General features: G+C 41.9%; 1 protein-coding gene across 37 annotated transcripts in view; it reads right to left on the bottom strand.

The window, feature by feature from the left end:
• The window catches only part of LOC118421631 (spectrin alpha chain, non-erythrocytic 1-like), a 70,542-nt gene that overhangs the window by 21,335 nt on the left and 36,507 nt on the right, over positions 1-12,700 (bottom strand). For 23 of the 37 annotated variants that reach the window (XM_035829029.1, XM_035829001.1, XM_035829006.1 and 20 more), the window contains 16 exons: positions 12,443-12,463; positions 12,079-12,120; positions 10,883-10,974; positions 10,174-10,318; positions 9,300-9,481; positions 8,530-8,778; positions 7,835-8,027; positions 7,108-7,374; positions 6,607-6,691; positions 6,140-6,279; positions 5,599-5,748; positions 4,848-5,056; positions 4,151-4,271; positions 3,552-3,673; positions 2,438-2,548; positions 1,789-1,921 (listed from right to left, as the gene is read on the bottom strand). In XM_035829029.1, coding sequence (XP_035684922.1) covers positions 1,789-1,921; positions 2,438-2,548; positions 3,552-3,673; positions 4,151-4,271; positions 4,848-5,056; positions 5,599-5,748; positions 6,140-6,279; positions 6,607-6,691; positions 7,108-7,374; positions 7,835-8,027; positions 8,530-8,778; positions 9,300-9,481; positions 10,174-10,318; positions 10,883-10,974; positions 12,079-12,120; positions 12,443-12,463 — 2,262 coding nt within the window. The remainder of the gene's footprint in view (positions 1-1,788; positions 1,922-2,437; positions 2,549-3,551; positions 3,674-4,150; positions 4,272-4,847; positions 5,057-5,598; positions 5,749-6,139; positions 6,280-6,606; positions 6,692-7,107; positions 7,375-7,834; positions 8,028-8,529; positions 8,779-9,299; positions 9,482-10,173; positions 10,319-10,882; positions 10,975-12,078; positions 12,121-12,442; positions 12,464-12,700) is intronic. The other 14 variants (XM_035829015.1, XM_035829021.1, XM_035829024.1 and 11 more) reach the window with 3 other exon arrangements.

The raw sequence follows: 12,700 nt of genomic DNA, 5'->3' as shown, positions 1-12,700 counted from the left end.
GCTGAAGAAGGTGACAGATGGTCACCGAAACGTTGGTGTGGAATAAACCAATGGTTGTGTAAAAAGGGTCTCTTTAGTCAATGAAGGTGTGTGTTGAGTTCAAACTTGAAAGAGCTGAAAAGTCCTCAATGACCTTCTGTTGTACATGGTACATGTCCTTACGAACACCAGCTTTGGGAAATCCATACATGTTGATATTCATTTACTGTCTTGATGGGGAAACTTTGGTATATGAAGTCTAGGAATTTGTAGACTTTCTCAAATCATACCTTTTTGTGTAAGTAATAATGATCTCAAAAGAGTGAGACTGGCTGTTTTGATTCCATACATTCTTGCAAGTATTTCAAATGGTAACGGGGGGGATCCAATGTCCGGTAACTGTTCTAAGTGAATGCGCATGGCTTTTGTCATCGTACGTTTTACTGAGAACCCATCAAAAACAATTTAAGATCTTGTTAACAACCATATAACTGTGATTTAAGCTGTGCAGACATATGTTTCCTTTAACGGCAGCATTCCGAACTTTACTTTGACAGCGCGCGAAAGTTTTGGCAGGTTTGGACTTGCGTTTCAGTGGAACGTTCTAACACAAAAAAGGGGGTCCAAACTCCGATAAGTTAACAACCAATCCATCTCTGCATATCTTTAAGCATCCTATGCATGCAAAATAACACTAAGCTTCTGCAATACTATTTTTTTCTCACAAATATATGCAATATTTTGAATTACGATGCATATTTAAATACGTTTACTTACAAGGATTACCTCTCACGGTGAAACCAACCTGTCGCCAAAAAGAAAAATGGCGGCACTTTGTTTACGTCTGCCTACGATTACACTTTTTCACTTTTGGCTTCTGTATTTCCTGCTTCAACCTCGTTTTTTACAGCAGAAATGACTACAGGATTTCTTTTGTCGGTAGGGATCGATTTTCTTGAATGATTGGTACTCTACTGACGGGTTGACTAACTCCATCGTGTTGAGCATCGCTCGGCTTCCTTCATAGGTGATTGACAAAAATGGCGGGGTTGACAGGGCCGTGAACATGCGGCATAATTCAGCTCCGATTATCCAACTATAAAAGCAAAGACACGGCATAGCTGTGCTTATTTAGGAAGTTTTATAGATAGCCTTCTCATCTGTGGTGGTATCTTTTCACATTTCGTATTTGACGATGAATTATTTAATAGTTTCCCGGGCCATGTTCTTGATATGTTCGCTCGTCAGCATGCACGGAAGGCGTCAAACTTGTGTACTTTTTTCAATCGTTATCTGTTGGGGCTTACCAACTTGGACACATACTCTGACTTTTCAGTTATTTACAACAAGGTTTAGTCCATAACAAGTTGCACTTATTATGTGCAGACACTTATGCATATCTCCGCAAAAATGATTTTAAAATCCTACCGGACTTTGGACCCCTACCGGACTTTGGACCCCTCCCGTTATTCTATACTTTTACTCCAAATTTTCTTCAAGCAGTGACTGTTTTTAAAGATACATGTACATACCTCCAAATTTTCGAGGACTGACAGTTCATCTTGCTCACAGAGAATCGATCTCAATCTCATGAGAGAACATGGAAATTTGGAGGTATGTACCTTACATTTAAAAACAGTCACTACTTGAAAGAAAATTTGGAGTAACTGTATTCATACATTTTGTATGTGACTGATGAACCTCTTCAACAATATTCTATACTTAATGTGAAGTTGTGTGATAGCTGTACACTATGTATGTTGAAACTGCCAAATGTGAACTGTTCCCAATGTCAGGGTGTGTTCTAACCTGCACAGCGGCCAGGGTGTCCCCATAGTCCTCGCTGGACACCAGGTTCTGCTTCTCGTTGATCCAGGACTCCTCCTCATCTACATTGGCACTGAACTGCTGGTAGGCCAGGGAGTCTTCCAGTTTTTGGCCTCTGTAATGGGAGGTGAAGATGCACAGGTGTTGGACAGCAGTTTGAACTTAAAACTGTACTACTACATTACCAACTTTGCATTGCCACGTTGTTAATCTTAACAATTGAAAGTATAGAACTAATAGTATTGTGACAATCACAAGTTGGCAAAACAAGAAAAGCACCCAAAGAACAAGTTCAACAGCAACATCTCAGCAACAAGGTCTTGCAGATCTGTAATATAATGACAAAGGAGACCAAAGGTATCAAAGTCCTTTAAACCTCAGAGTCTGTAAAGCAGAAAGAACTGGAATCTACAGCTGAACACTTTCGGGCAATGCGAGGGACCTCCACAGAAATTTAGAGTACATTACAACGTTGCTAGGGGTAAAATCCAACACATCAGTATGCAAAATAGTCCCTCATAGGATTGGAAGTACTACCATTGCTCCATTCTATTAGGGACATTCCTGAAAGATGTAGCTAGCAACAGTATTTGGGACCGTACCCCAGCCAGAAAGCAGGACCGTCTCTCACCTGTCCTTAGCCATGTTTTTCAGGTCGGTGAAGTGAGCGTACAACTGCATACACCACCACTGGATGTCCGCAGGGCTAAATCTGATGTGCGGAAAAATATCCTGTGCCAACCTGGTAGGTCGGGTACGACAGAGAGGAACACTTTCCAAGCCACTAACCCACCATTGACATTGTCACGAAAGGGGCACAATCAACATCGCAATACTGGGGAGCTTGCAGGGCCACAAACTGTCCATTGGAACATCGTGTCAGCAGCTAGCACAGCCAGGGACTGTCAGAGCATGCCATGGGATGCTGACAAGTTCATTAACAACTGACAATATCACAAGGCTATCACGGCCAAACACTGTCCAGTGCCGACAAGCTCAAGACGTAAGCAACCCACAAAACTTTCTCTACTTGGAAACTCCAAGCTTCAAGACAATGAGGCTAAGACTGCTCAGATGCAGTACAAGCAGGGAGGGGGGCATTACTGTCAAGACTGATCCGTTCCTGCCAAATACGAGTCGTCAAACAAGACAAAGCCAACAAGCCATCCATTTCAACAACAGCCTCGAGAAGATGCCATCTCTTAAGACACGATGCCACAGCTGCACGTGACAAAACCCACAGCCAACCAAGACCCAAGACACAGGTAGTGCAAATGTCACTGTGGAGTCAAGGAAGCTGAATGTAATTATAAAAGAGGATGCCTCTTCACAGTCTGATTTTACTATAACCCCCTTACAGTTGTACACAGTACTACAAGTACAGATCATCTCCTGAGCAACAGCTGGAGAGTTTATTCTGTTTCAAACCATGACTAGAGACACTCATAAACTCAATATCTGCAGGATTGTATCTACACTGTATAATCAACAACAGGCAATACTGCAAACTGGATTTTCCTAAAGAAACAACCACTTTCAGTTATAGCAAAAGGTGCAAAGACTGATGAACTTAATAAGTTTGCTAAAATCAGCATTCAACCAACCAATCAATCAATCAATCCATTGAAACTTGTGGTAGTCAGACTCTTGGTGCACAGACTGTGAAGAGGCATAGTCTGGTTCTCTGAGCAATCCTCTGTTCTAGCATGCGTGCGGTAACTCTCGTGACAGAACAGCATGGTTACCTGTTGGCTGCGAGCTGTTTGAGTTCCGACCAGTTGGCGGTGAGCTCGTCACAGCGGCGCTGGATCTCAGCGGCGCCCAGGCTGGACTGGGCCATCAGGCCCTCTCCTGTGTTCTGCACAGCCTGGGGAGGGAGGGGTGCAGTTCAACATACACTCTCAATTTTCAGAGCTTTATTTTGTCTTACCGAAGTTAGTAGGCTTCATGACAGGCTTTTCAACATGGCCCATACCTTTTTTGTTTGTTTATAAACTGGTTATGTTATTGTAGTAGTTCTATACTTTAGTTCAGGAATCAGGATAACACAGCTGAAGAAATTGGATGATTTTCTAATAGCGGCTAATCTGGAATGAAAGAAATGCAAAGGTCTCTACAAAAAATGCCACTCCAGCTAGAAGTATGGCAAAACGCATCTTAAGATTTTGCACAATAAATTCTTCTTCCTTTTCTTTTACTCAATTCATTGCACATGAATTAGTCTCAGTACTGTAAAATGAGCCAAATCAACTCAAATCAAGAAGTGGCAAATAAAACCTGAGTACAAAAACAGGAATCTATGAGTATGTGATAGCAAATCAAAAAACAAGAGAGACATTTTTACCTGAATGGCGGCCTCGTGCCCGGCCAGCTCTGCCTCCAGACGCTTGTGTTTCTTGCGGAGGTTCTGCACACCCGTCAGGTCACGGCCATAGTCATCCGAACTCACCAGCAACTTCTTCTCCCTGGGGAGTCATGGGAAAAAGTTACTTATCATTGAGTTCAAATGGTCACGGCCATAGTCATCCGAACTCACCAGCAACTTCTTCTCCCTGGGGAGTCATGGGAAAAAGTTACTTATCATTGAGTTCAAATGGTTAACAGACAATTAAAGGATAACAAGGAATCTGAAAGTGAAAAACCCTTCTTAACATTTGGATAATTTTTGTGTAGATTTAATTGTATCTCATTCCAAATATTACACTTTTGAAGACCCATGGAGTGATGTCTTTCTGCTTACCATGCTACACTATGACTAGCATAAAAAATCAGTGAGAAATACAGTCACATCTTTTGAAGGCTGGTATACTTTTATCGTGAAGCATGGTAGGTTTTTCTACATTCTGGCTGCAATGCCCAAACATCCCCTACAAATTACTGCAGTAAATGGTTTAAAAGAGCATTCCTTCCCACATCACATCATTCTATAGCCTTCAGGCCTCACAGCTGTGCAGGCACAAAAGCAGGGAGCTAGTTCACTGGTAGTGTGTGATCAACTCGCATAGTACACTTTGCATCAAAACTCATAAAAAAACACCCACTTGATCCAGGCCTCCTCATCATCAATGTCCCTGAAGAACTGGTGTAGTGTGAGGGACTCCTGCAGGCGCTGGCGCCGCTCCGACGCCAGGTTCTGCAGCCGCTCGAAGCGGGTGTTGATGGTCGTCTTCTTCTCCTTGATGGACTCCATGTCGTAGTGGTTGGAGGAGATGAAGGTGTCCGCCTGGTTGTTCAGGTCACGGATACGGTCCTATGAAAAAACAGTGCTTGGAGTTAGATGACTGTGCAGACAAACAATGCTCATTGTTAGACATGCGGAAGTTTGGAGTGACAAGTTTTGCCTGGTTGTTCAGGTCACGGATACGGTCCTAAAGAAATACATAGCTCAGAGTTAGGTATGGGAAAAGGTGGCTTTCCATGTTACCTGCACCACTATGAAGAAAAAATAACTTTGAAATCTCATAGTACCTTCATGGCATATTTAGGGTATTTGTAATTTTCTTCTTTTACTTCTGAGAGCTTTCCTAGTTAACAATCATCTTCAATATTCTCAAAGCAAAGCAAACTTAATGAAACAGTTTGGTGCATTTGGAAAACTTTGTACCAAGACCAATTCCCCTTCCCGTCACCTCTATGGGATCTGTCACCTTAGAACTAACTTCCTATTAGTGTCTACGAGGTGCATAGCATTCAAATGTCAATTGCAGAACAGTGGACATACATGACTACAAACATACACATTCATGAAGGTAACAATATTGGACCCTGAGACACCTTCCAACTGTTCCTTACCTGATGAGCAGTGATGTCAGCCTCTAGAAGCTGGTGTTTCTTCATCAGGTTGGAGACGGAGGCCAGGTCTTTGCCGTAGTCCTCAGACTGGACCAGGGCTTCCACCTCCGTCAGCCAGTACTCTATCTCCTTCACTCCCGTGTTGAAGTTCTGCAAGCAAGAGAACACAATCAGAGATGGAAGACTTCACCCCCCCCTCATGCAGTACTGTTCACTAATGGTTGGTTACACAGTCACACACATACACACAGACTGACAGACATACTCATGTAGTCTATCAGACAAGTGAAAAAACAATACATCGCTCTCTAGGGTTAAAGTAATTAATACTTCACTACCTGGTATAGACAAAAAAGTTTCTTAATGAGATGACTGCTTCAAATAGATTGTAGTTCAATGTGAACATACAGCATAAAATTACAAATCATCTCAGTAGAGACTAGAGGTCCACTACCTTGTGTTGGCAAAAAAGCTTTTTCTCCATTAGAAGACAACAGTGTACCACAGTATGGTACAGTGACAGGGTAGCTGAAGTTCGTACCTGTAGCATGTTGGCTTCCTTCAGCATCTGGCTCTTCTCCGCAGACTTCTGTACCAGATACTCCCATTGGTCGCCCAGGCTGACAATCCGGGCACTCACTGCCTCCTCACTACCTGCACACTTGTTCTGGTCAATCAGACCTGGGGAGGGGGGCAGAGATGGGTTACAGTCTACAGTAGTCAAAGAATTGGTTTGCTGAGATATTGGGGGACATATAAGAAGCTACATTTTGAACATGTAGTACATCTAAAATGTGCAATTCAGCATCTTCTGCTGTGTAGAAGATGCTGACATGTATTCTATAGTTCAGTGATTGAGTCAAATAAACCAAGAAGTCGATGGCTGGGGAAAAACATGACTTGTGTATCTACCCTACACAACTATTTTGTAATGCTGAGGATCAGAGTCATCAGAAAAAATATTAGCAGCAAAAATAAAGAGGAAAGATAATGAATATTATAACTTACTCTGTCCCATCCCAATGACACCCTGCACACGGTCAGCGTTAGCAGCCAGCTCGGCCTCAAACGCCTGGTGCTTCTGGTGCTTGCTCTGGAAGTACAAAATAAATGTATAACAGATAAGTTATACAATCAGTCATGGTATTTTTTTCTTGTACTGTAGATACAAGCTAAGTACATCGACATGACCAATTGTGCAGGATCTTCATAGAATTCTGAAAGCCCAAACAAGTTCCCATTTTCCCCATAATAAACAAAATGTCACAATACCATAAGCCATTATGGCAAAAACCTAACGTTTGCAATAAATAATGTCACAGCACAGACCTGAAAATATAATCATTATGATAAAAATAACCGGACAATAACAAGGGTCTGTGCAAAGGCACCGAATCACAGAAATTTTGAATTGTCTTTGATTGACTAACCTGGATGTTCGCAGGGTCCAAATGAGCTGACAAGCCACCAAATCACCAAAATGTTTGAAATTGTCTGTGCCTGACTAACCTGGATGTTAGCAGGGTCCTTGTAGCTCTCATCAGTGGCTGTCTGCAGCTTCTCACTGATCCAGGCCTCGATCTCGTCAGCATCACGGCTGAACTGCTGCAGGCTCTGGGACTCTCCCAGCTTGGAGCGCTTCTCGATCAGGGCGGCCTTCAGGGAACGCCAGCGGTCCAGGACCTCGTCACGACGGTCAGTGATGGCCGGAGCGTCGTAGTGGTCAGCGGCGATGAGCTGGTCAGCGAAGGACTGGAGGGCAAGGATCTTCTCCTCCTGTGAAGTTGAATATGAGGTGAATTGAGATGTGAGACACTGGACCTTCGGAACTGGACTAGTTAAGATCAGAGATGGCAGACTTCAATGAAGAAAATGCTGTCCTCTGGCAAACATACAGAAACTCAAGTGCACAAACACATAGACAGACAAAAAAGGCAATCCAAACATAGTACTTCCATCTCTTTGTATGAAGTTATGAATATGATTATCTATTTTATTTGTGTAGAATAAATACACTGCCATACAATGTATGAGACAGCATAAGATGCACCTTTGTTCTACTTCAGAATTTTTACAATTCAAAGATCCAGCTGTCAATCATATTTAACAATTAAACCATTTAGATAGTTGATGTGGATTTGACAACATTTTGCATTTTTGCTTGGTATTTCTAAGTAACAACTGGGCTATAGAACTGGTTCTCTCCCAGAAAAGCTTGGCTATGAAGGAAGAGTACCTGTGCATTGATGGCCTTGTCAAAGTCCTCGTGTTTCTTGATCATGGCCTCCACAGAGGACCCCTCCGGACCCTCGGCCTCCTGCAGGAAGGCCTCGCGGGAGGCCATCCAGGCCTCGGCCTGCTCGCAGTCACGGTTAAACAGCTGCAGCTCCAGACACTGGTCCAGCTTCATGCGCCGAGCCACCCAGGCCCTAGGCACACACAAAATGTAAATCAGCACATTGAACATAATACTTTCAACTATCTTATGGAACAAATGACATTGGGCTCTGCTGCAATCTCTTAACATAATCTAGTCCAAGGTTTAAACTGTGCATCACAAACAGTGATCACTCAAGGGACTTTGATAGGAAAAATGATCTAGAAAGGCCATGCAGTTGGTCTTATACACAGGTACATGTTTAGTCACCAGTACAGATTTTTCTACAGTAACTACATTGTACATTAAGTATATTTTCTATATTTCTATATTCTTTCTACATTTTGACCTGGAGTAAATTTCATTTTTTTTAAACAATATTATCTAGAAATGCTATAACACTTCTATTTTACTGAGTCAATTCAGATGCAACAGTGGTGACAGAAGTTGCATGCCTCATAAATCATTACTACTGTAGCTACATTAACATTGTAAGCTTGATACTTCACAAAGAACTCTTCTCTAACTCATGAATAAGTAACGATCTTCCTTACTTCTCCAGTTCCTCTCTCTCCCGAGCCAGCGTTGCCAGCTTCTCCTCGATGTCAGGGCTGGCGTAGTGGTTCTTGGCCAGCAGCTGCTGACCGAAGTTGTCGAACGCCTGGAAGCTGCCAGCGCGGGCGTCGATCTCGGTACGATGGTCCTGGTGGCGCTCCAACAGGGCCTCGGCGCCTGTCACGTCCTTGGCGAGTTCGTCCGAGGACACCAAGGTCATGATGCCATTGATCCAGGACATGAGGTCCCTGTCATGAGAGAGGGAATACTTCATTCAGTACACAGAAATACATATATGTTGTGCATTTTACATACATCTAAAATTTTTCAGGTTGGAAGACTTGACTATGATTTAGTATGATTATGCCCTACATTGATGGAGATTAACTGAAAAATTGATATTTCAATTTTTTTTTTAAATGTTCCTGTTTGTCTGCAAAGGTACAGCTTATCATTACATCCGCCATTCTGATTGCAAGGGTTAAGTGCGTAGTTGGCACGAAAATGGCTAATTTCACAACTACATCTATATTGTGTCCTCTTATTGAAGTGACTGCTATAGTCATGTCAATCATTCTGTCACTTGAATGGGGCAGGCCACCAGCAAAAGATGTGTTAGTTTAAAGTTTTGAGGTCCTCAACACAAAGGATTTGATGGTTGTTGCCTCCATAGTTGCTTGCAGTAGGGCATTCCAGTTCTAAGTATATCTTAATATCGTATTTTGGTAGTATTTTGGCAGGTCTTGTAAGCTAATAAAAACAAACAGACCTGAAGTCAGACAGGAAGCGTTGGTAGTCCTGCGAGTCCATGAGTTTGGCCTTCCGGGCGTCAGCACGCGCCGTGAGGTTGCCCCAGGCATCGTTGATTTCTGACTGCTTCTCGGAGATGGAGTCAGCAGCCTCGGGGTGGGTCTGGATCAGGCGCTGGCTGGTGTCATCCAGGGAGTGCACCTGGGTGGAGACGCACAGTTTTAGCTTAACTCAAGAAAGGAAATCAGAGATAGCAGACTTCACCCCAGCAAACGCTTTCTGATAATACACATAGAAACTGGCTGACCACACAAAAACTGGAGTGCAGAAACACACCCAGGCAGATCATTCACAGGCTAAGCTAAAAGATTGATAAATTTCAGATTATCGGTGTTGCTAGTATTACAAAAAGCGAGATTTCCCTTGTAAAACGCAACAAGGTTGGAAATACATGAAACTTGAGTGCTTTCTTTTGCACACATACATGTAGCCATTTCCAAGCTCACATGATTAAAGGGTCTTTAAAAATATTTTCTTCATCTCTCATCTCTTGCCATAACAGTTGCTGCCATATTTTAAGATTTAATCAGTTTTTGATATGGTAAAATCATCCCTAAAAAATATTTTCTATCATCTCTCATCTCTTGCCACAACAGTTGTTGTCATATCTTAAGATTTAGTCAGTTTTTGATATGGTAAAATCATCCCTAAAAAATATTTTCTATCATCTCTCATCTCTTGCCACAACAGTTGCTGTCATATCTTAAGATTTACTTAGTTTTTGATATGCTAAATTAATCCCAAAACCAGTGATTAGAAGGAGCAGTTAATATCATAAGTTTTAATAGTGTTTCATAAGCTAAAATAATCCAATAGACAGTAAGAATGATGACCTTGTCTCCCAGAGCAGCCAGGTCCCTCTCGAAGCCCTCATGTTTACGCTGCAGTGCCTGCACGCTGGCCAGGTCATGTCCGTAGTTGTCAGTGTTCAGGGCCTGGTCCTTCTCTGCAATCCAGTCCTTGGTCTCCTCTGCATCCCTGGAAAGGAGGAGGAAAATTCACTTTGTCAGTTCTGAGATAAAAAGTAATATAGTAGAAGCCAGTTAACTGCACAACAGATTAACGCACACGGAATGTCAAAATCCCATACCGGTGCAGCCCAGCTGGATAACTTTACATTATTGCACCAGCCATATAATTGGACAAAATATGCAAATAGGCTGTGCAATTAAACGGCCTCTCCTGTAACTTAAAAAACGTGAGAAAATGGAGTCTAGATCTTGTTTTATGCCTAGGTGTAGTTTTGTAGAGTGAGTATACTTGGATTCAAGCTGTTTTCAAATAAGCAACATTAGAGACCAAAGGAAATCATGCACATGCACTTAAGCTCGTGGGGATTTACTTTCGCAGTAGCAGGAAATTGGAGTGTTTGCGTTGGCTTTAGTTTAAGTTCGCGGTAGCACCTTAGACTGCAGTCTCATACCTTAATGTAAAAATGTTTGCGGTGGTTTTAAGTTCGTGGTGAAGTGGCCACCGCGAAATCCACGAATATAAAGCCACCGCAAACATTTCTGCATTTACAGTATATCATCAATTTCATACCTGTGGAAGCGCTGCACTTCATGTGCACTCCCCAAGGTGGCGCTGCGGTCACTGGCGAGCTGCTCCAATGCCGCCCAGCGCTGGTTCAGGTTCTGTTGTTGAAGGTTAGAGGGCAAGTCAGTTACAAAGAGCAGAGTCATGATTGTCACTCGAGTTGGTCAAGAACTTTCGAAACAAATTTTCATTTAAGGATCTTAGTAAAGGATTTGATAATTGATCAAGGCAACAATTTCCGATTGATGGTCAATCTATTTGGTCTCAGAATGGCATATTTAACTACAGATGGCTGGGTTTGTAACCTGCGAAATTTCATAGATGGCATGTTTTGAATTTCTTGTGACAAGATATGGACCGGACATTTTTAAAGTAGAAATTGTGGACCAACTCTGAAGTCATAGAAGTAACTGGAAGAAAGGATGGTCTGATTGGCTGCAGGTTTCTTCAATGATCCATCAGCAATGACAAACAAACAAACAAAATCACAAACAAAATCAAAAACAGTCACAGCACAATGCATGGGATGGTACAAACGAATGCAGCGATGAATGAAAAACAAAATGCACACACAACACAAGCCTGGAAAGTGAAAAATGGGTGGTGAGAAATCAACACAGCGCAGCGTGAAGGGGAAAAATCACGGCAAATGCTCGGATCTCGCAAAGCAAAAAGGGTGGCCATTATCGCACATAATTAGCAGGGAGACATGATTATGATTATGAGTTACACATGAAGGGAAGCACTGCATTATAACCTGAAATGTGAATGACTGCATTTGGAAGACAAAGTTATCCAAGGTGATGTTATATGTACAGACAATGGATGACAAAAGCAAATCATACAATGGTATGACAGTGTTGATTAATACTAAGTAGTTTAAGTAGGTATTATCAATCACTTCATGTATGATTAATATCAGTTCAGGAGGCAAAGTTATGCATTTATCTTTCTGGACAGCGAGACAACACTGTGGTAGACAAGTGAAATGGATATTTCTTCAGTCTGTATTGTGATCTTGTATTTTTCTATGAAAATGACACATTTACTGCTAAATTTTACTCTACCCAGTTAAATTGTATGTGGCACAATGCGAACACCTTCAGAAGAAGAGTGAATGGTTGAGGAGTGCTACATGCCAGGTATCAGGGGGGAGAGGGTTAACAATGTAGATAGAGAAGAGGATCCATTCACAAACTTACCGCAATCACATTCAAGCGGAAAGCTAAGTCTTTCCAGGACGACTTTAAGGACGCAGCGGTGCAAGGAGAAGGAAGGTTAGAAGAAACATACTACTTAGAGTGAGGTTGTGCATCTTCATTGTAATTTGTAAGGAGTATTAATAGTATAGAGCATGAAAATTGTTGAATCTCTACAAAGTTACACAAAATCATGCACACGAAAAGTGAGATACACATGATGTATTTCAAAAGTGATTGACATGCTAGTATTCTCTAAGAAGTTACGTCAGTTCAAGAATTGTTCAAGATTATAACGTGCAGCCTTAAAGGCAAGAGGAGCACATTAAATGGTTAAGAGTAAAGATTGTGCAGCCTGGTTTCCAACCTTAGAATCAGTCTCATCAGCCTTAGCAGTGAGACGTAAGAAGAAAGAGAGTTAGAGTGAAGACTTTCTATCATACACAAGTTGTAGGTAGACAAAAATTAACTCTAGAGAAGGTGGGATGTAAAAAGGTGTTGCCACATTTTGAATGTAGTTACTGTTGTTTCAACCTCTAAACATATTTCATCTGTACACAGTACATTCCAATTATAGGATTCTGAACTTCAGAATGATATTGTTAAGTGTAAATGTCTGTGGATA

The sequence above is a fragment of the Branchiostoma floridae genome, chromosome 8 (assembly GCF_000003815.2).
Source record: "Branchiostoma floridae strain S238N-H82 chromosome 8, Bfl_VNyyK, whole genome shotgun sequence".
NCBI lineage: Eukaryota > Metazoa > Chordata > Leptocardii > Amphioxiformes > Branchiostomatidae > Branchiostoma > Branchiostoma floridae.
Note: the sequence above shows the minus strand (reverse complement) of the source record. Positions and strands in the feature narration are given on the sequence as shown.